At 44.0% G+C, this 21,748-nt stretch overlaps 1 protein-coding gene across 3 annotated transcripts in view; it reads left to right on the top strand.

The window, feature by feature from the left end:
• Nucleotides 1–21,748, top strand: part of LOC131261833 (glucose transporter type 1) — a 54,723-nt gene that overhangs the window by 6,292 nt on the left and 26,683 nt on the right. For all 3 annotated transcript variants that reach the window (XM_058263674.1, XM_058263671.1, XM_058263673.1), the window contains exons 4-11: nucleotides 12,495–12,660; nucleotides 12,756–12,893; nucleotides 13,128–13,384; nucleotides 14,705–14,829; nucleotides 14,971–15,249; nucleotides 15,341–15,528; nucleotides 16,204–16,293; nucleotides 17,293–17,415. In XM_058263674.1, the coding sequence (XP_058119657.1) occupies nucleotides 12,495–12,660; nucleotides 12,756–12,893; nucleotides 13,128–13,384; nucleotides 14,705–14,829; nucleotides 14,971–15,249; nucleotides 15,341–15,528; nucleotides 16,204–16,293; nucleotides 17,293–17,415 (1,366 nt within the window). The remainder of the gene's footprint in view (nucleotides 1–12,494; nucleotides 12,661–12,755; nucleotides 12,894–13,127; nucleotides 13,385–14,704; nucleotides 14,830–14,970; nucleotides 15,250–15,340; nucleotides 15,529–16,203; nucleotides 16,294–17,292; nucleotides 17,416–21,748) is intronic.

The following is a 21,748-nucleotide window of genomic DNA, read 5'->3' as shown; positions in this document are numbered from 1 at the left end:
GTTTTCTATATTTTTTTGTTTGAAATATCCAATCAGTTTTTCGCATGTTTAGTTGAATTTCGTTGAGAAAAAATTATATTGAATACCAAAAAGAAATTATCTTGCCCAAGAAACCATTTAATAATAACCATTGTTTCTTGTGAAAACGTTCCTGAGTCGTAATTATTTCTTATTTGTAATAAAATGACCCAATGTAACGTACTTTTGATTTCTTTTATGAAATCTTTGTTATTCGTTCCTTGATTTATGGTTTTCAATTTTAGAAAAATAAGATTTGTTTAGTGAATCAATTTAAATGATTTAAAAACAACAATTCTGGGCATCGAAAAATCGATGTTAAAGTTATAAGTACACATTCCTTCTCGCTGAGCATAAACATTTACTCGGCAAAACTGACCGGCTTTAAATCGTAGCCGACTTTTGCGAGTAGGTAATCCCACTCACCAACAAGGCCACCCTGAATGAGGGTAAGTCGTCCTGGTTAAATAATAATTCCCATCTTTGGTGTCGTTCGTTGTTTTAAATGAACCTCATTTGCGGTCAACCGTTGACGATGCACCCTGCCGGAAAAATTGTGCTGTGGAAGGCAGAGAATGGAAAGTTAAGCGAACAATGCACATATCGTATATTATTGCGATTGAAAAATTAATGAAATTAAATCCGACTCAACCGATCCGTGGTGATGGTCACGGACCGAGGCTGAGAGTCACATGGAACGAGACCGTAAGTGGAAAAACAAACTTCGTCCCCGTCGGCCCACAACGCCACCCTGTCGACACCGTAGCTGTATATCTCGCTATTAACTTGCCTTTGAAGGCACGGACTCCCTTACCAAGTTGTCCGAGCGAAGATAGTACGATAGCACCATCCAGTCATTTTGCGTAGCGATAAAATGAACGTATGACTCATTTCGGTTGCATTCACCATTGCATGCGAAATGAATCACACACAAATACACGTGGTTGTCTCAAGTGACCTTTTTGTACGTGAACATTGCTTGGAGAGAATCATGTCGAGCTCCAACGAGTTGGATGGCTTTTTCTTGCGCGCAGTCAATGTTGAGGCATTTTGTGGTCAACAGTATTCGTCCCCGTACGTACCATCGACGCCGGTATGTGGTCAAAAGGCACGTGCGACGAACGAGCGAGTGTCTCAGCACTCATGGAACTACCGACGACTTTCCGAGCGGTAAGTGAAGCTAAGGGTACTTCAAAATGCAAATGTGCGTACAAACAAATTCAACAGTCGTGCTGGGTGGAAATTGCAATTCCTAGGAAAATATGTAAAATCGAGGACGTCGACATGCCGCATGTACCTCGAATGGTGGTTTCTCAATGGTACGTGTTTGCTTTTTTTTACCTGCTGTTGTTCTCCAACACCAAGGCCATAAATTAGACTGATGCAAGATTCATACCCTTCGGCCGGTAGCAAATCTTCCCGCCCTTTCGAGGATGCAAATAGGATTCTCGGTCCCGGTTCTCCAGGCAGGAAGCCTAAAATTAGAACGCAATCAACAACCCGCCCCTTGGCGGTAGGGTCTTGTGAGCAACTGGCGTTGCTAGGAGATCTCCCAGATCGGGTAACTCTTGGCAAGCGTATGGGTCTTCATGACGAACTGTTTCAGAAACGTGTGCGACTGCTTTCATGCAAAAGCTTTGGCTACCAACTTTTGGGCAACTGGGTGCCCTTTAAGCAACCTTTGATGAAACGTATTCAGGGTTCCCCCACGGGATACGCTGGTGATTCCATCCGAAAGGCACCAGCGAAGAGGGTGATTATGTTGATGAGAATTAAGATTCTACCTGAGATCATGCGATCCATGGGAAACCGAACCCTCTTGCGACGGTAGTCATTCAAGAAAGGTACACAAAGGTGAACTATGTTGGACCACCAGGATGACATAAGTGTGATTAGTTGAGTGGGCGACTTTTTCAAACTTGGCTCAATCGAGTCTCGGAAGTGTAAGTGGTAGCTTTCTAACCGACGTACCAATATCCTGACGGAATATTTTGGTTATTTCCACCCATTTCCCAGTGGCTCACTGTTGGCACGAGAGTGCATTATCCTAGACCGCTAATCCAGCTCATGAAAGCCATCCATTCCATTAGAGCATCGACTTGTCCGAAAACGGCTTTTAGGGGAAGCGTTACCCTGGGGAAGAACTGAACCTGGAAGGATGAAAAAAAGATTGGCTATGTTTGCTTTGCACTCGTATGTTTCATTAGCATTAATTTAAAGTCAACATTCGCTAACATTTTCGAGAGGGCACTCAACATGTTCAGTTGATCGACGATGTCCTTTACAGGACGGATTGAATTGTTCCACTATGGAAAACCACCTAATTTGATTTGTTTAAACAACATTGGGTAGCGCGGTCTAGCGAGATGCAATGTTTAAATCAGCACTAGATTTTATTAGTTAAAGAGGGATAGTGGTTCGATGGGAACCATTTCTAAATGGGTTATCTTACAATGATGTGTAAGATATTCTGATGCCAAACTGGCGTGTTTGTTTTTCACGAACATTAGATCAGTTAATCATTGAAACAGTGTGAACTGATTAGTATGTTTGGTGTTTAAATTAAATTCAACTCACGAAAGTAAACTTCATTTTAACATATCTGTGTGTATTTCACTAGCGTTCAGTTCACTGAGTGAAATGAATTGTGTTGCCGCGGCAGGATCATTCGCTTTTAAAGGCTAAAATCTTTTGCACACACCATACACGGCTGCATTTCTGTGGCGGAGGCATACCAAAACCCTCCAAGCATCGTGCTCCGTCGTGCCGGTTCCGTTCTAATTTCCCACGACCATAACACGAAAACTCAATCATGCCAATCTCAGTTAAAATTTCACCACGGCACTTGGTTTGCAGCGCGCGCGCGGTGAAAATCCAATCCGGCCGGTCGGTGCAAATTAACAGGGGAAATAAGTTCGGTTCCGCCTGCCAGGGAAAATAGGCCTCGAAATGGTCGTCCCCGGAGAGGTGGAATTGGGTGCAACGGTGAAAAAAAAGTTCCGGTTTTATCCTGTTGTGAAAAGCGAACATCACAACAAGCGCCCGTTTGCAGTTGTCGTCATCGTCGTCGGGACTGGGAATTGCACTTGGTTGCAGTGGGTTTGCCCAAAACCAGAGTGGTCGTAAACACCCACCCCCCACGCACACACACACACACACTTCCTCACAAATGCAGCAAAAGTCATCATCGGGGAGTGCGAACATCGGTGCGACACTGGCGGGTTTTCTTGCCACAAAGACCCGAGCTGCCCGGCAGGATATTTGAAGGAAATAAGCTGAATAGTGTGTGTGTGTTCGGTTCATCACCTCATCTCCTAGAACGCCTCACTGCCCAAAACCCCCATACCGAGGGGCCTACCAGATTCGGTACCGGTTCGTTTTGAAGAGTCAATTTGGGAATGTGCCGCCCCGGCGCCATGCGATACCGGGATCATGGTCCATTAAACCCGGTTTCCCCTTGCGGTGCGGGCGAATGTGCCATTTCTCGGGGCGTTCCATGCCGATTTTTTGATCAAATGATATCAGTTCGAGGGCGGGGGGGGGGGGCGGTTTAATGGAACTTTCTAATGGATTGCCGAGGCACCGTGAGGTTCTGCCCGATCGAACGGCTGATAGTTTTAATCCATCTCAGCTGACTGGATACTATCAAACTTTTTTGCATATGGCAGCACGTCCACATTGAACAACTGCACTCGCTCCTCGCATAAGGCTAATGAAAGGATATTGGATTTTTTCCCCCATCCCCCCCAACCCCTTAGCGGCCATTTTGTCGTTCCTTCGTCCTCTCGGTTGTCTCGTGCGATACCGATGGAAATCTGTAAAATGGAGATAAAGCTTAACATCGGCTTGACCCCCCCGGAGTAGCGCGGCCAACCGGACGACCCGGAGCTGCTGGTCTGCTGCATCGTGCTCCGGCAGATGTCCTACGGAGTGCACCCAAACCGCAGCATGAACCCCAGCCCAGTCGGGACTGCTATCGGTCACTGCGGTACTGACGTTCGGGTTTTTTTCCCCCCCTTTTGGTTTTGTTTTTTTTTCGGAACATTATGGGAAAATCTGTACGGTCAACATCACACGATCAAACAGACAACTGGGCCGCATGATGCGAGATACGGCAGGGCAGGCCGAGATCGGCCCAAGCTGGCCCCGGAAACCTCAGATAGCCGTGCGGCTACTGCTAACCTCTCCGGTGGGTAAACACTGGTGCACAAATTCTCGCACCGTAATGTCTCCTGCTGGCGCATGTTTGCACCCCTCCGCACCACCACCACCCCCCCCTCTTGGGAGACTGTTGCCAACCGCATCGGGCCACCCGGGGTTGGCCGGTGGTCAACAACTGCCGCATCATGGCCAGCCAGAAAAGATGGACTTTGATAATTTAATTTTCGGTTAAACTGTTCCGACGGAGTTTTCCCGGACCCGATGTCCGATGTCCTTTCGAACCGATCTAACCGATGAAACGACGATGTACTTTGGGACGTGGTGGAAAATGTACTTCCATCGGATGATGCACAGCGCGCGCTTTTTTCCCATCCTCCCTCCATCCATCCCTTTCGGTTTAGTTTGACAGGCTTTTAACGAGTCGAGCAAACATTCGGATGGGAAAGAAAAATCCGCTGCCGTCCATAACAGTGCAAAAGCTTCGTTATCTAAATGCAAATGTAATTGAATTGGTCCCTGGGACTAGGTTTGTGGTGTTTTCGTTCGAACTCGGATAGTGTTTGAACCTTGAAGTGTTTGTAAATTCAAAAAGAGGGAAAACATACATGTGAAAAAATTAGGATACATAATATAAAACAAATATCTTGGCTCACTATCTATGAATAAGTCCTAGCTATAGTGGCAAGGATTTGAATCTAAAGGAAGAGTATTAAATCTTTCGACGGGTATTAAAGCGAGCCTTAAGGGAATTTGTTTTTTTTTCTAATTATTCAAATAGTTGACTAGCTAGACGAATATGATGTTTAAAACAACATTAATGAAAATGACAACTTTGAAAACCTTTTTCATTAGCCCACTTTTAAGCTTAGGCTGCCGAAATTGTAAAGCCATTGAATTTTTAAAATTGCCATTTGTTTCCATAAACTAATACTACCCTTTCTTTTTAAAAGTTCCTCAAACTGTTGTTTTTCTATTAATAAAAACGTCTTGCTAATAAGAGAATCGTATTTGTATGCATCAAACGGGGGCTTAAGTATTTCTTCAGTTTCAGTCTCGTATTTGATGGACAGTTATTGAAGCACATCGCATATGTATGGCGGTCGCATTTTACATTTGTTACGTCCTACATCGAGCTTGTTGATGCTAGTGCCTCGGCTTCATTTGTATGTGCAACTAGAGGAAAAATCTTTTATCTTTCATTTTGTGGAAAAAAAAAACCCCCACCAAACACGAGCACAATGGATCGTGCTTCATTTATCTTGCTTTACAGCAAATGATGTTTCTTTTCTTTTAGTCACCCGTCATCGGCGTCTTTTCGGGCTGCCATTGCGATTGCATTTTTCCTTTCCTGGACAGATCTTTTTTTTATCCCAATGTTCTCTGTCCTTGCCTCTTCGATGCATTTGAAGTAGTGGTAACACATTTTGCTCCACTTCATCAGCGCAAGAAAGAAACACTCTGATGCTTGCTCGAACCCCCCCCAGAAAAGGACCTCCGGACCTGCACCACTAACGCCTCCGTACGCGGACGACATCGGGAGAGCGCCATCCATCATTTCGCCATTTGTTCGCTCGGGCGTTCATTTGTTTGTTTGTTCGTTCGTTCGTTCGTTCGTTTGCCCGAGAGTCCCTTTTTGGGGTGCGCTCCAGTGGTAGCGAGTCCATCACGGTATAGTGCCGGCGCTGGTGGACACGTTGAAAGCTTTTTGGACCCGATCCGTCCGTCCGTCCGTCCGTGGCGTTGGTGCAGCTGCATGGTGCCAAGTATCTCCAAAACCGACGATAAAGAAAATGAAACCGTGACACAAATGTGGTTGTTTTGCTTCAAAGTTGTTTGTAGCATTTTTCCCGCCCAGCACCACTGATTTGATGACAGATGAATATAAAAGTGCAGTATACGTCTCCGTGCCATACAGAGGTGGGGCAAAGTGTTTCGGTTGCAAAATATTTTCCTCCAAACAAGTACCGAATGCTGCGGCGCTTTTGGCATTACTTGATTATTATGCTTGCGCCCTGTGTGGAAAGTTATGAATGTGCTGGATCTTTTGTTGCGTGTAGCTGTAAGTAATGGGCGTCTCTTTTCCTTTTTGCTTTTGAAAATCGCAGATATTTGCAGATTAGGCTGAACGTGGTGGCATTGAACATATCTTGTTTATCTTTCGAGACAGGACTCCTTCAGAATTTTAAAGCATAAAGTATGCAGTTTTATATAATTTAAGAAAAATACTTTTACAAATGATGTGTCTGCCTTCTGAATCTTGTTATCATTCTTTGATATCTTTAAACCCCCTTCCATCTCGGGAACTGTTTTTCACCGCTCGATAGTCGCAGATATATCATAATCATCGGGAGTGCAAAAACGATCGCTAGATTTCTAATGCCCCTCCGCGCCCGTTTTGGCGTTATAAATCTCCAGCATCGCGTTGGTGCTTCCCAGAGGCGTGATAAATTATTTTCCTGAACCCCACGACGATCTTCGCCAGAGGCGTGGTGGCACTGAAAAGCGCGCGCGCCCCGTCAGGTTCACCCTGTGATTAATGGTCCCGGTTTTGGGATCGATCCAAATGCGCGCCGCATATTCTTCCAGGGGGGGTGTGCTGTTGAATGATATTAATTTATGATCATCATCAGCTCCATCTTCGCCGCGGCCCAACGCTGACGGAGCAAACGTATTTTTGGTGAACTTATTCCGGAGTGCTCTCCTGAGAGTTGACAACTGTTTTGCTGGTGAAGGGATGTGTTTGTTTTTTCGCGGTTTTCCAACCGAGCTTGCTTACGTTAAAAAAACTACATTAATGCGGAGGCACTTCAACCGAAAAGATAAGCGTGCAAATTTAAATGAATTTTAAATAATTTTTTAACACTGGTCGAAGGGCTTGCTTTCAAAAGAATATAATTTTGTTACAAACCAAACAGGAAAATATTCATTTATAAACTTGCTCGCAGACGCAGACAAAAAAGTTCTTTCCCAACACCTTTCAAGGTTCCCAAAAGGGACGTTAAAATTGCATGCTTCTCATGTCCTCTTTTGTCGCATAGAACCGAACCGAAGGAGTATCGTGCGATGTGGGAAAACGAATGAACAGACAAGAACCACTCAAACAGGGATGATAAGTTTAAAATGGCTGTTTGAGTAAGGTTAGTTGTTTTGGGGGTGGAAATGTGGAAACTTTGCATTTTTGTGCTCAAGTTTGGGCCACCCGGGTCCCACTGGGAAGGAGGTTCATCAACGAATTTAGTCCCCTTCAACCCGCTTCCCAGCTCCACCGGTTACATTTGACCTATCAAATCAGCTCCGAACAGACACGCAGGTTATTGGGCAAAGGAGGGTCGGAACCGAAGCGGGTGACGACAGATGAGTCGGGGATTAAATTAAACTTTCATGATAAGCTTTTATTGTCGAAACGCGGCTGGCGATGAAGATTTGAAGTTGTTGTTCCCCCTACGACCGTACGACGGTGTGAAGGTAGAAGGAATTGCCTTCCCGGGGGCTAGAGCAAATAAGGGACCTCAGTAAAAGAAAACTTCACACGCGTCACTCACGGGCGTCATCTCCCGGGACAAAAGGAGTTGAATTTTCACGCCTTGGACAGAGATTTACGTCACCCAACCGTCGTCACCTCCGTTTCCTCCATGGAAGCAGAGTTTGGCGGGCACACTTCCACACAAACACACATGTTTCATATATGCCTCATTTGCTTTGTTGTACTTTTTGCGGGTGTAACAAGTTGACGCTGGGAAAGGCGAGAGTCTTGACATGGTGTGGTCTTGGGAAATTGCGGAGAAAATTACCAGCAAAACTTTTGATTAGCACCAGCTCACGTTAGGTGATGGAGATGGAGATGAATTGTAGAAGTGTTGATGTGAACTCAGTTGGATGTGCCTTAGTAAGGTTCGTTACATCAGCAAAAAAGTGTTTAACTTTTTTTTTACTGCCCGCGTCCTCTTGACTGACAGGAGGTTTTTTGGGGAAAAAAAACCTCCTATCATCTCATGCAAATAATGATGATTTCTTCTAAACCAATCAGATAACGCAAATAGCCGCAAAACCGTTTCGGTAAGGTCGAGGCCGGAAAACTTTTCAATACTTTCCAACCACCACCACCGAAAAGTCGTAAAATTCAAACTGAAAGCTAATAACTCACCACAACAGACGGAGCTGGTCGGTGGAAAACTTTTCCCTTTCGCATTCGCGTACTGTTGACCGTTGGTGCCTCCTGATCCTGAGCCGAATTCGAAACATTCTGCGGTCAGTTTCGATCGATCCAACGGTGCTTGTGTTTGTTGCCGAACGAATTTTGTTTTCCACAAAATCAATATTGACCAGCCGAGGGCATCCCCGGTGTTTTGATCCTTTGTGGCGTTTGGAATCGTTCACAAGAAGAAAGTTTTTTCCCCCCATCTCTCGATCCAACTGAGTTCGTCCCTTTTCGTCCAAATGAAATCATTTCTGGGTATGTGTTTGTGTTTTACCCCGGTACTCTGCAATTTGTTTTGGATTCCTGTGTCGATTTATTGATATAATTTCTGATTGAGGTTCATCTTAAAAGGTTTGCTTTCGATAAGAAAACAAACGAAAAGTGAAACGTTTTAAATTGTGTCTTCTTTAGTTTTTCAGCAGTATTTCTTAATTTCAAAATTATCATACTTATGTCCAAAATTCAATTGATCACTCGTTAGAAAAAAAAACCCAAAACTATTTTAGTTTTCATCGTCTCATTGAACCATGTTGTTTTTCCCCCCCTTCTCGTAGCACTTGTGTAAGGCTGCAAACGTGTGTAAAATTGACCATCGACACTTACGGAAGCCAATTGTGGCAGCTTCCTTACAAAGGCACACGATCGACGAGCCTCGCAAATTCCGAGGAAAAAAGATCCCCATTTTTGTAGGGTCTAACTAACATTATCAACCGAGAAAAGAGGGGATTAGCTGTACGAGATCTAAAGTAAATTGGTAGAAAAAGCGGATAAAAACATACCAACAAAAATACAACCCGCTAGTTTCGAACGTAGCGAAAAGCAAAACCGGAAACGCACCCTGGCGAACGTGCTGCCCAGGGACAAGCGCTTGAACCATTCTGTCCTGCACAAGCAAAATTGAGTCGTGCTGTGAAAGCTGTACATAATTTTCATTAACGCAACGGATGTAAAAAAAGAACACTCACACACACACACTCACTCAGATACATCGAAGCCGGCGTATGGTTTTACGCTCGTCATCTCATTGCTTGTCGCATTCCATCAAACCATTGAGTGCTTGGAGTAGCATCGCGATTTGAAGGTATCGTTCGTGCCGGTTTCGCAAACGAAAACTATCGAAACGGAAATGTAAAGTTCCTCTAGCACTGAAACAAAACCCAAGAGTGTTTCCCTGACGAGAGATTCACACAACGAACGAAGTCTGAACGAAAGCGATTCGATTACTGTGTAAATTTCGATCGTTAATAAAACGGGCCTGTTAAGAACAAAAGTCCAACTGAGACAACGAGTGCGTGCAGGAAAGTTCGTATGCGCGAAAGTAGCAGAAATAGCAGCGACAAAGCAGCCATTTTTGCAAAAATCACACAAACATTCATCACCCCCACTGACTAGGCGAACGCAAGTTAAACGGTCAACTCGCCGAAACCTTTTGCTCAGAACCGGTCTCGAACCGAGGACCTTAGCCGAAACGAAACGAATAGAAATAATTGCAAAATGTCGTACGGTGATATTTCTTACGGGTAAGTAAACAACGCGTCCACCATCAGACCGATCTACCGATGAACGTCTGCTCTTAGAGAGTCCCTAACCTTCCCCCCGAATGTTGCGACCGGTTGAATAACGCAAGTCCCGAGCAAAACCTCATCCTTCGATCGGCCAGTCGATCGATTGCACATTGTTTTCGACCCCGGTTTTCTTGCCTGGCAATAGTCGGTCCGATTTTGTACGATTCAATCCTCTTGCGCGCGTGTTGTGTGGTTGTGGTTCGAAAATGGAGCTATCCATCTCCCAAATTTATGATCACCAGTTTGTCATACCGCTATACAAACTCAGCACACGTATTCCATGCATACACAGACACGTACTCCCACCCACACACACACACACACACACATACACATCCTCCAACACATCCTTTCTCATTCTTTGAAGGACATATTTCGGCCAAACTTATTTGTTTATCTGTTCCGTTATTCGCTTGTTTCCGCCGGGCTTATGGAATTCTATACTTTCATTAGTTTGGTTTTTGATTAGGCTTTGGGTTTTTCTTTGTGTAGGAGCTAGATCGGGTCAAAGTAGTTGGAAAGCTACCCGCTCTCATCGCCACACGTTCACTGAACAGTGAATCTAGGGGACAAATGTGTGAAACGATATTTCTGCATACATAAAGGAATGTTTTTCCGCAGGGTTGTGCCAGCTTTTTGCTCTAAATAATGTTTTGTATTTAAATCGTACATTGCACAAACAGTTGATGACACTGAGCAAGCCCTAAGCGGCGTATTGTGTGTACCACACGAACGAATATTATAATTGCTTAGATCCAATCCATTGGATCGTAACGATTACGATTCTGTTTATTTTCCTCTGTACATGTAGATTGCCTTTATTGATTCTATGTTTATCCTTAGAGTAGAATGGTTTTTTTTTTCGCTGCAATTGCCTCGGTTTGCCGACACGCCGAAGGTCCTGTTAGCTTTAGCAGTTTCTTGCGAGGAAAAGAAAGCAAAAACCCCCACAGCAAGTGGTCTTCTTTTCTTCTCGCTATCACACTTATGCCCGCAAGCATACAGCCACGTCTTGTGCTCGTGTTATCAATCATGCACACATTTTCTTGTTTCGTTTGAGCTCTTCGTTTCTCGTCCCATTCCATGCCATTTGCCAAATGTCGTTCCATTGTAGCTTATTTGGTTGCAGAATCAAGCAGAACGACATTTTTTATACTTAACTTTTTCAGACGTTTTGTTTACAACCTTTTTTGTTTTCTAATGACAACGTTGCAACTCCTTTACCGATACGATCAACATTCAGTAGCGCAGCATCGAAGCTTCTCTCGTACATGTTTCGAACCATACACACCTCACTGTCAAGAAAAAATGATCTTCATCAAGAAATTATTTCACCTTAGTTCAATCCTATGATCCTTTTTCCTACGTGTTTTTTTTTTCTTCCATCGCGTTTATACCGATTTATTGCCAAGAACCGATGTTGAACTGCACTTTGCCAAAACATGCTATCGTATGCACCAAGTCTTAGGTTGTGATAGAAAAAAAGTATCCAGTTTTATAGTATGGATACGCATCTCGTCGGTAAATCGTATTCGCTAGTTTCTGCTACTTCTGCTACTTCTGCTGCTGCTGCTGTTGCTGCGTGTACTCGAATGTTGTTCGCATTTCGCCCTAGAGTTGCTTGTGATTTTGTTCTCAAAATGAATTATTCTACTATTGATAACAGATTTTTGACGATGATTTTTTTGTAAATAGTTTTTATTAATGATCATATAAAAAGTATTTATCGTACGAGATCAACTATAAGGTAGTTTGTTTCTCAAATCGATCTTTTGTTTACTCGTCCGTCATCTCAAGCATAAGCTCTTAAAAATCTTTTTGAGTATTCTATCTGCTTGTTGCTCTTTCAAAATGTTCTGGCCAGTTTTCATTCCTTATTAGTTTCTATTTAGTCTCTTCTTGCTTATTTTCATTTGTTTTATGTTTCATCTCGTTCTTTTTCGTGTAATTCAATTTGATTTATTTTATTTTCTTCTGACATCTCATCATCTACAACCCAGTCGCTCTTACACATTCATTCATTGAGTCCGAAAACCATACATTGCGAATGCTGTCGCTTCGGAAACATGAACATTACATTCTTCTATCATCAACTACGCTATCGAGTTCATAGTACGTTTCATTTTCACCACCACAACCATTCTCGCTTTCCCGGGGAATGCACCCATTTTGGAGACGACAGTCTTATCCCAAGAGATTCGAGTATAGAGTGTAAAGAAATGGAAGGTTCATGACTTTTCATAACATTTTTCACACCTCTCATGTTCATGCTCGTGTGTTTGAATAAAAGTTACGCTAGCATAATTCTCCCTGTACTTCTTATTCAATCTCGTGGAGCCCCACTTCTATCTATAATCCCCTTTCCTGTCCTTCTCTCTCTCTCTCTCGCTCTATCTCACACGACTTATCTGTACATTTCTTTGATTTTCTTGCATTTGCAATCGTTTGCCGGTTGCTGCTGTTGAATAAATGCAATAAATACTAATATGTGCATCGTAATTCTTTCAAATCATCCCGCTTACCAATACCCCCTCCCCCTTCGTTCCAATCAGACTGCAGAAGCAAGTCAGCGTGATGAGTATGAATCTGTCGGCGAAGTTGGACGATCTGCAGCGGGGTGACCGTCATCTGGAGACGACGGTCGCCCTCTGCGAGATCCGGACACAACTTCAGGAGCTCACCAAATCGGTGGAGAGCTGCCAGACGGAAGTTTCCGAGGTAAGTCGCGGACCGGGACGGGCGTGTTGGACCACTCTGCCTGGGGGTGCTCATTTCTGTTTGCTTTTTCCCTCCCGTTTTTTTTTCTCCCACAGGTGAAACGTGATATGGTAGCAATAAAACACGAACTTGATACAGTACAACAGGTGAAGGAAGAGATCGAGGAGCTGCGGGAGTACGTGGATCGGCTGGAGGAGCACACTCACCGGCGGAAACTACGGTTGCTGGAGCAAGTTAGTGTTCAACCCAGCGAGCGTTCTTTTATTTTCACCCAATAAATGTATTATTTTATAATTTCTTGTGTTGTGTTTTTCTTTGGTTGTCCTTTAAATGAACCTGTTACATTAATTTAACCCAACTTCGTTTTATTTAAAAAATATACAATCATTTTCTTTTTATTTACCATTTTTTTATAATTTCCCCATCGCTTATTATCTACTTTTATACTTTCCGTTCCTCCCTGCCAGGGTTTGACGTTCTTCCTGACGTACGCCATTTTTGCGGCCGTCCTGGGCATGCTCCAGTTCGGTTACAACACTGGCGTCATCAATGCACCGGAGGTGAACATCGAGAACTTCATGAAGGATGTCTACAAGGATCGGTACGGCGAGGACATCAGCGAGGAGTTCATCCAGCAGCTGTACTCGGTCGCCGTGTCCATCTTCGCGATCGGCGGTATGCTCGGAGGTATTAGCGGCGGCTGGATGGCGAATCGTTTCGGAAGGTACGATAAGTTTTTCGTCTCACTCGAGAAGTTTTTAATTTTTCCAATTTATTCGATAATGTGATGTAAACAAAATTTAAAAAAAAAGTAAGCCAACTCGTCACATTATAAAGTATCGTTAGAACTAGCTAAGCAATGGATTGTTTGTGGCTTAGGACTCTTGACCTCATCCATTTTGTTTGGGTACATACCGTGCCCGCCAACGTCAGATAAGTTTCACAGCAGCCCTGCGGTGTTTGTCTGATTGATTAGCATCCGGTGAATAATTCATAATTGAATTGTCTTATCAAACCCAAAACCACCCGGAGGGCGCTGATCCGGCGTTGTTCTGCTTTCATTAAAGATGGCTTCATTTCCATTTTGTACACAACACCGCCCGGCATGCGTCGGGAGTGTGGTATATTGCTGGGCCGATAAGCCGATGGGCCCGGGCATGTATTTTATGCCACGGTTTGAACTGACTTCTGCCGATGGCTGCTGATCTGGCATTCTCTCTTCCCCACTCTCCTTCGGTCGCCCCCCTACCCCGCGGGCGTCGTAAATACAGCTATTTTATGAATCTTATCACAACCACACTCGTTGGCTGATGGACGATCTTCGATTCTGGCACTGTGTTTGCCGTAGTTTTGGAGCACTTGGCTGGTGGTGTTTTCGTAACGTGGAGCCGATGTAATGATATGACAGCGTTGGAAAATGCAAATGGAGTGCGTAAATCAAACAACATTGGTCGGATAATGCGTGCGCTTGTTTGCGTAACCTTTAACGCTTTTCGGACCCGCCATTAAAGGTTTGGAATGGATTACGATCCGTTGGGAATGTTATCATGATAGACCATACAAACTAGTGGATTGAAGAATCTGCAGTAGATGACATTTTATGGAATTTGTACCCTGTTTTTAGTGTATTATTTTCTAAATAAAATTTTAAATCCACTCATCTCCAACTTGAACCGTTCTACTTTACCATATTTTCAATAAGGTGGATTTAGGCTTTACAGCATTAAATTTCAAACATACTCAAACTACAAGTTTCGAAATGCGTATCCCATTTTCACTTGAAACATACCCGCAGGGTTATAGATAAATATTTACCTTGAAACCACCGCACCGCCAAATGTCACCGCGTTGATTTTGATGTGGTTTGGAGCGGCGGAAATCAAACAGATTCCTCCATTAATTATGAACTCGAGCCCGGAAAGCGCCCATCAAAAGGGTATGCAGCTGTACACCGAGCTCGCTGTGGAGGTCCACACCATTAAACGGCATCCGGCAAACACCCCTCCTAATGCACCGTTTCTTCACTTCCGTCCCCACCCCACAGGAAAGGTGGCCTCCTGCTGAACAACGTGCTGGGAATAGCCGGTGCATGCCTAATGGGATTCACTAAGATGAGTCATTCCTATGAAATGCTATTCCTCGGAAGATTTATAATTGGTGTCAATTGTGGTAAGTGTCAGGCGGGCGCGTTGCGGCACCCGCGCGAAGAGGATACCCTCGGCATGTACCCTCAGGAAACTCATGAGTTGCTTAATTTTGTGCGCCATTCCCGCGCGCGCCCGCATTCTCTTTCCCTTCCGTTTCCGACAGGTTTAAACACATCGTTAGTACCAATGTATATATCTGAAATTGCTCCATTAAATTTAAGAGGTGGTTTAGGTACCGTTAACCAATTGGCTGTGACCGTAGGATTACTATTATCGCAAGTACTGGGTATAGAACAAATTTTAGGAACTAATGATGGCTGGCCCGTGCTGTTAGGGCTAGCCATCTGTCCAGCTGTATTACAATTACTTCTACTACCGATCTGCCCAGAATCACCTAGATATTTACTAATTACCAAGCAGTGGGAGGAGGAAGCGCGGAAAGGTAAGTAAGGTGGTGTTTGATCGATGCTGCGGTCCGTGTGTTCACTTTGGACCGGCGAAATTTTACCGCTTCCTAACTCCCTCCCTCGCAGCTCTACGCCGCCTGAGAGCTTCCAACCAGGTCGAGGAGGACATCGAGGAGATGCGGGCCGAAGAGCGGGCCCAGCAGTGCGAGAGCAGTATATCGTTGATAGAGCTCATCTGCTCGCCCACGCTCCGGGCACCGCTGATAATCGGAATTGTGATGCAGCTTAGTCAGCAGTTTAGTGGAATTAACGCCGTAAGTAATTTCGCCCAGCCCTCATTGTTTTAAGTGATTGATTTGATGAGGTTCCCTTTCATCTCGCCGAAAATTTAAAACGAGAAAACCGTTAACGATTAATTTATTACGTTCTATTGTCGTACTACCATTGCGTTGATTGAACAATTGATCCTTAACGATGAAATGATTAGGATAGATCGAGGCGTAATGAATGCTCGAGCTATCTCCGAAACAGTTTTAGACACATTTTGTTTATTCATCTTCAGCGTATTACTACTTTTGGTCAACCAAAAATACCGTTAGCGATATCCTTAGAATTGTTTGTGAAAAAATTGAAATAATTCGAAATGAAAGAAGAAAGATGAAAAGTAAACTAACCAAAGTATTATTGCTAGTTTTTTTGTATTATTGCCAGTGATTTCATTATTTTTAAAGTTATAATATAAAATTCTCCATTTTCAACATTTTATGTAATCTGTATTTTGTTCTTCTAAATGTTAAACAAATAAGCATTTAAATTAACATGAACCAAACAGCTGGCTAAAAATTTCAACGTATTGCAATCTTCAAAATCGTTGGAAATAAAACACAATAGGCGATAGGAAACAATTTATTAAATCCTCACACAGGTCTACGTAAATTTTCCAGCATATTTACATCCTGTAAAACACGTTTGCCCATTGTCTCTCGCAGGTATTCTATTACTCAACGTCGCTGTTCATGAGTTCGGGTCTCACGGAGGAAAGTGCTAAATTCGCCACAATAGGAATCGGTGCAATAATGGTAAGTGTCCTCCGGGAGTACACAGGATAAGCCCCAAAATGCTGCTACACATAATCCACTCCATCACTTTCCGTTGTTGCGACTGGTCAAAATGATCAGTTCAAAGAAACAAAAAAAGACGAATGTGAATTCAACGGCATTGGTTTTGCCGTAAAACGCTGTTTGTTAGCAATGCATTGAAAAACGGATGTTTATGGAAGTTGCTCGGGGGTCGGGCGAGGTGTGATCCTAAAAAGCATAACCACCAGACCACTAGCCACCAATTACCTAACTGCATCCGACAACGGTGCGCCCACCACTACCGACCCATTTTCCTCTTAGTTATAAAATACGCTCGCATTAATAACAGGATCGCAATCGAAATTGATGCCTACCCTTACATAACCTCAAAACTTGGTCGAACATATTTCAATTTAAATTCAACATTTATCAATTTCCGACCTTTTTATGTTAGTTTTTACGCGAGCGCATTCGGCATGCCACGGCATTTTCCAACCTCCACCAACCGCTCGCCAGCTGAAAGGTGTGTGTGTGTGTGTGTGAGGCGTGTAGGAAAATCGATATTGTGGTTCGGGGTTTTTGTGCACACACTCCGGCGCAAGGGCATAAATAATCAGCGATGGTGTGTGGCGAGGTGCAAATATTTAGGTATTTAAAGAAAGAAGACCAAAACCACACCAAACCCACAACGGGGCCCCAACAGACAAGGCCGCTCCGGTGGCTGACCAAATTCAACACCGAAAACAACACTCTACACAACGCACAACGCAAGCCCACTTGGGTCCGTTTCCCGGTGGAATCGTACCCCCGCGCGAGTGAAAAACCATCGCGCAAATATTGGTGCATGTTCGAATTGACCCCATTCGCGAAATTGGAAGTAGGTGGCCAGTGCCAAATTAATGGAGCGTGTTACGCAAACTCGGGGAAAAACACGCAAATTGACACATTTCTTTCATCCCAAACGCTGATGGATTCTTTTTCCTCTCGCCCGCTCTCTAGGTTGTGATGACACTCGTATCAATACCGCTAATGGATAGAACTGGTCGACGAACGCTGCATTTGTATGGATTAGGTGGAATGTTTATATTCTCAATATTCATAACAATATCGTTTTTAATAAAGGCAAGTACAATACGTCCTCATTTCTTCCCTTGCATATCATATTTAAATACGCTTCGCAAAAGACTACGTTGAAGCGATAAAGTGCAAAGCTGCTCTCGAACAAGTTTTGGGGACCATTCGGGTGTTCCCGAAACACCCGAAATTAAACATTCATAGAGCATTATCTCTTCAACAGTCGGTGCGAAGCGTAGCTCGCTGGAAAATTAAGGCACCAGGCGAACACATCTCTTTGGGTTCGGTGCGGAAACTTTAGCTCGCTTTTTCGTCCCGCCAAAATTTCCTACGGCAAAAGGCCAGATAAAGTCGCCTCCCCACCGAACACATAATGGAAGTGGTTGGTAAACGAAAAGTTACCACCATTACCCCGAAACTATAAACCTTCCTGGATGAAGCCCCCCGTTTGGTTTTAAGTTTATTATGTGCTAGATTTTTTTCCATCTGTGTTTCCACCTTCTCTTGGTGTTCTTTCTGGATGGTTGTTATAAAACGTTCAACATAGATCTTTTTTTTTTTTTAGTAGATCCGTTTCTTACCTTCATTATTTCGTTCGTTCATTTTCTTATTCGTTCCATATTCCCTTTTGATCTATTAAGACAATTTTATCTTGCTCGAATTTTCCTACTTCGTTGCTTGGTTGTGTATGATTCTCTCTTTTGATTCCTTAAAATTGTTTAACTTTTGCACGTATCAATATGAAAATAAATAGGTTAGCTTCTCTTAGATAGTGTTAAAACCATGTGACATTTGCAAATGTTGAGTAGAACATTTTTTATTTTACCTCATCAAGTGTTTAAGTACAAAACGTATAACTGGTAAACAGAAATTGAGCTGTCCAATCATAAAATTATTTTCCGGGTTGCTTTGTTATCTCCTTCAAATTTTGAAAGTAACTGCTTTTATTGAAGGTAGAAGCATTTAGATCTTTAAGTAAGTTGGTTCTTCCGGGGAAAACACGTGACATTTGCTATGCGTTCTGGCAATGATTTGATCCAAGCAAACACTTGCTCCACTTTGACACCTTTCCTCATCCAGCAGGCCATGTGTGGATGTACCAAAATTAAACCACAAACACACCACATAAATCTCAACCAACTTGTCCCATTCTCTAACGGCCTACGGAAAGGTTTCTGCAAGCCAAGCTTCCAAAGTCTAACTTTCCACAAAAATATGGCTCTCGCCGCAGCAAGCGTCCAAAATGTGGCATTTGTTCTCCGTTGCAACGAATGTGACAAAGTATCTCTTCCCGAACGCCGGACGGAAAAACTTTGCTCCAACGCCCGGCTAGCGGGGTGCGTTTCAGCTAGCAGGGAGTAATATAAAAACAACTTTTCGTCCTTCTTGCCAAGCCGAGCGGCAAATACAAGACGGCCCATGGAACTAACAGGCATTGAAGTGTGTGTTTGTATGGGTTTTTTGTGTGTGTGTGCAGTAAACTTTGATGCAATTTGACCCACCGGCAGCAAATTGAACGCGTACGACACGAAACACGGTCCGGGGATAGTGCACATGTGGTCACGTTTTTCATTAGACTTTAATTAAAGAACTTGCCGTGGTTTTTCCATGTGTAGAGATTGGCAGAAGGAAAAGTAGAGTAGTGTTTTGGTTGGGTCTCGTTTTTTCCACAAGGCCGTTACTAGTCAAATCGGTAGTTCTCGGGTACATTGCAAGCGTTTCCCGAGCTTGTTGCTGTGGCATGTTGGAAAAACATAAATATCTGGCCATACTAAGGTTCACGGTTGTGGTCCTTTTTGCAGTTGGAAAAGGCCGTTTTTCCTGTTGCGTGTTTTTTTGCTTTGTTCCAGCAGGCCGACACAGTAAGGTCGTACGTACGGGCAGCAACCTGCACGATAGGAATCGTTATCATTAATACTAAGACCGGCCTTTGTATCGGCCAGCAGGACAGAGCTCCTAAGGGGAGCTCGATTAAAAACGAATCACGCCCAACCGGACCATGCCTCGCCGGAAGGACAAATCAAATCCTCAGCTCAAAATACCGCCTCCACAGAGCATTCCCTCAGGCCGATTGGTTTGTTTTCGAACCCGGTGCGGAAGGTGACAGCAAAACCAAAACTAATCACCAGGCAAAACTTTCTTCCCACCACCCTTCTTGGACGCAAGAACCGATTACAGACAAAAAAAGGGCACATTATTACTGTGTCCTTTTGTCGTCCTTTGGCACCACGGGGTAGATTGCGATTGTTAGGAAGTTTGCTGCTCGGGTTGGCGAGATGTTATCTACTCGGTGAATCGTTTGTTGCTCCCCCAAGGGTTGAACCGATGGGGGCGAATGTTCGGGTTGAGTACAGCTCCAAATTATTTTTCCCAAACGATGTTTCGAGGGGACATGCAAAATGGTCATCGAGTTGAAAAATCCAATCCACGGGGGCGCACGGGGGAAAAGTATCACCTCCCCTTTAGGGGAGTGTCGCAAAAAACACACAAATTCCACTCGACAACAGTTGCCCCCAAAAGGAAGGACGAGAACACGCCGTGTTTGTCTGGTCGCTCTCCCACACGACCACAAGTATTTTCCATAATGAAGTGGATGTAATTTAGTTGTGTGTTTTTCGCTAAATTCCGCTTCTCACCCTACTGACCTTTGAACGTTTTTTTTTTTCGTTTTGTTTCGCCCTCGTCGGTGTTGTGTGTGCCGTAGCACAGGGACATTGGATGCATGTGCTCCACCGAACCGAATGCGGATGCGTGTAAGGTGGTTCCTTGAGAAAATTACACTCCCCCTTCCCAAACACCAGCGCACCCGGTGTGGAAACTACCAGGTGGAGCAATGAATGAGCTTCCGAGCCTACGACCGCCTAACACCCGAGAGCTATTTGTGCCCGGCTTGAGATGGTGCTATTTTTCGTGTTAATGACATCCATTAGTGTTAACTACGCGCGGCGCCGGCAGCGATGGCAGCGGTTCCCAATCGCGATGGCAAGTCTGCGCGCCCGGGCGATGACTTCCGCCACCGAAGTGCGTTATGAACTCACCCCATGTTTCCGACCGATGGCAGGCTCTACTGCCCGCGGCGGGAACTCACATTGCGTGTATCCGATTTCAGACATTTCAACAACCTTTCCCTTTTTCTCTTCCGGTTTCGGATTGGGGATCGTTTCGTTGATGTTTTTTTTTTCCTTTTAGTGTGCCCTCAGTTTTCTTTGCCGCCTGTTGTGGTGTTTAACTTGTTTGGAAGGATGCTATTTTATTCTCATTCACCTCGTTGCTAACAATAGCTAGAGCTCTTTCTTCAAAATAGACAACCCCCATCGGCAAACGTTGCTTGTACGCGATAGTACAGTGTGTTTGAAACATCGCTTCTCAAGGTCAATGTTGTAGGGCGAACGCTGTCAACATATTTAACATGGACGCCCTTACACCCTGCGGGGGACGCTTTCCCCGGAAACCACTCTTTCTGTATTTATTTTACCGCGACTTGATTGAGTCGAGCCGGAAAGGGGCCGACGGGTGAACCTTTCGATCATAATTACCGTTGTGTTCTCCGTTACTTTTCCGATTTGGCTACGTTTTTCTAAACTTTGAGATTTTTCTATTACTTTATCAATTAATTGCTGCAATTAAACAACATTTTCATTAAATTGCAATCATGTTAAAATGTAGGTATAAGTACAAAACAGACAAGAAAAAATGATTCAAATACCACCATGGTTTTAACATAACATACATTAAAGATTAAAGTTAAAAGAACTATTTGGAAGGTTTCTTAATACAACTTTCTTTTCTGGTTTCAAAATACCGTAAGACTTGCTTACAATTTCTGCCTGGATATAAACCAGGAAGTTCATTTGACACTACAATATAATTGTTCCCTACAATACGCTTTTCGGCGATCAAATGGACGCATTTCCTACTGCCCTAAGAGCCACCTGTCTAATAACACACACACACACACACACACACACACACACACACACACACACACACACCTGACTGGATTACAGTATAAAGTACCCCGCAAAACTGTCGTTCCACGTTCCCTTTTGGAACCTTTGGAAAAGTGTTGTTCGCTTCTTTTTGCCTGCCATTTCCGCTTCCTTCCGGGTGGTTTGCGCTACGTTGTTGCTCGTCAGTGCTCGTGCTTGGCGTCCATTACCCTCCCCTAACGGGGCCTTTCTACGAGAGTGTTCGTGCCACAACAAGTGCCGGGAGCTTCCGGAAACGCAGGAACTTCGATTGAATTCGCTATTGTTAGACCACTTGCGTATTGTTTGCCCTTATGATTCCAACCGTTTCCGGGTTTCGCACTTGACTGGGTGAATGTATAGCAAGGGGAAGCCTTTTTCTTTTGCACACTTCACTTCCTTTGCGTGTGGTC

The sequence above is a fragment of the Anopheles coustani genome, chromosome 2 (assembly GCF_943734705.1).
Source record: "Anopheles coustani chromosome 2, idAnoCousDA_361_x.2, whole genome shotgun sequence".
NCBI classification, from domain to species: Eukaryota; Metazoa; Arthropoda; class Insecta; order Diptera; family Culicidae; genus Anopheles; species Anopheles coustani.
Note: the sequence above shows the minus strand (reverse complement) of the source record. Positions and strands in the feature narration are given on the sequence as shown.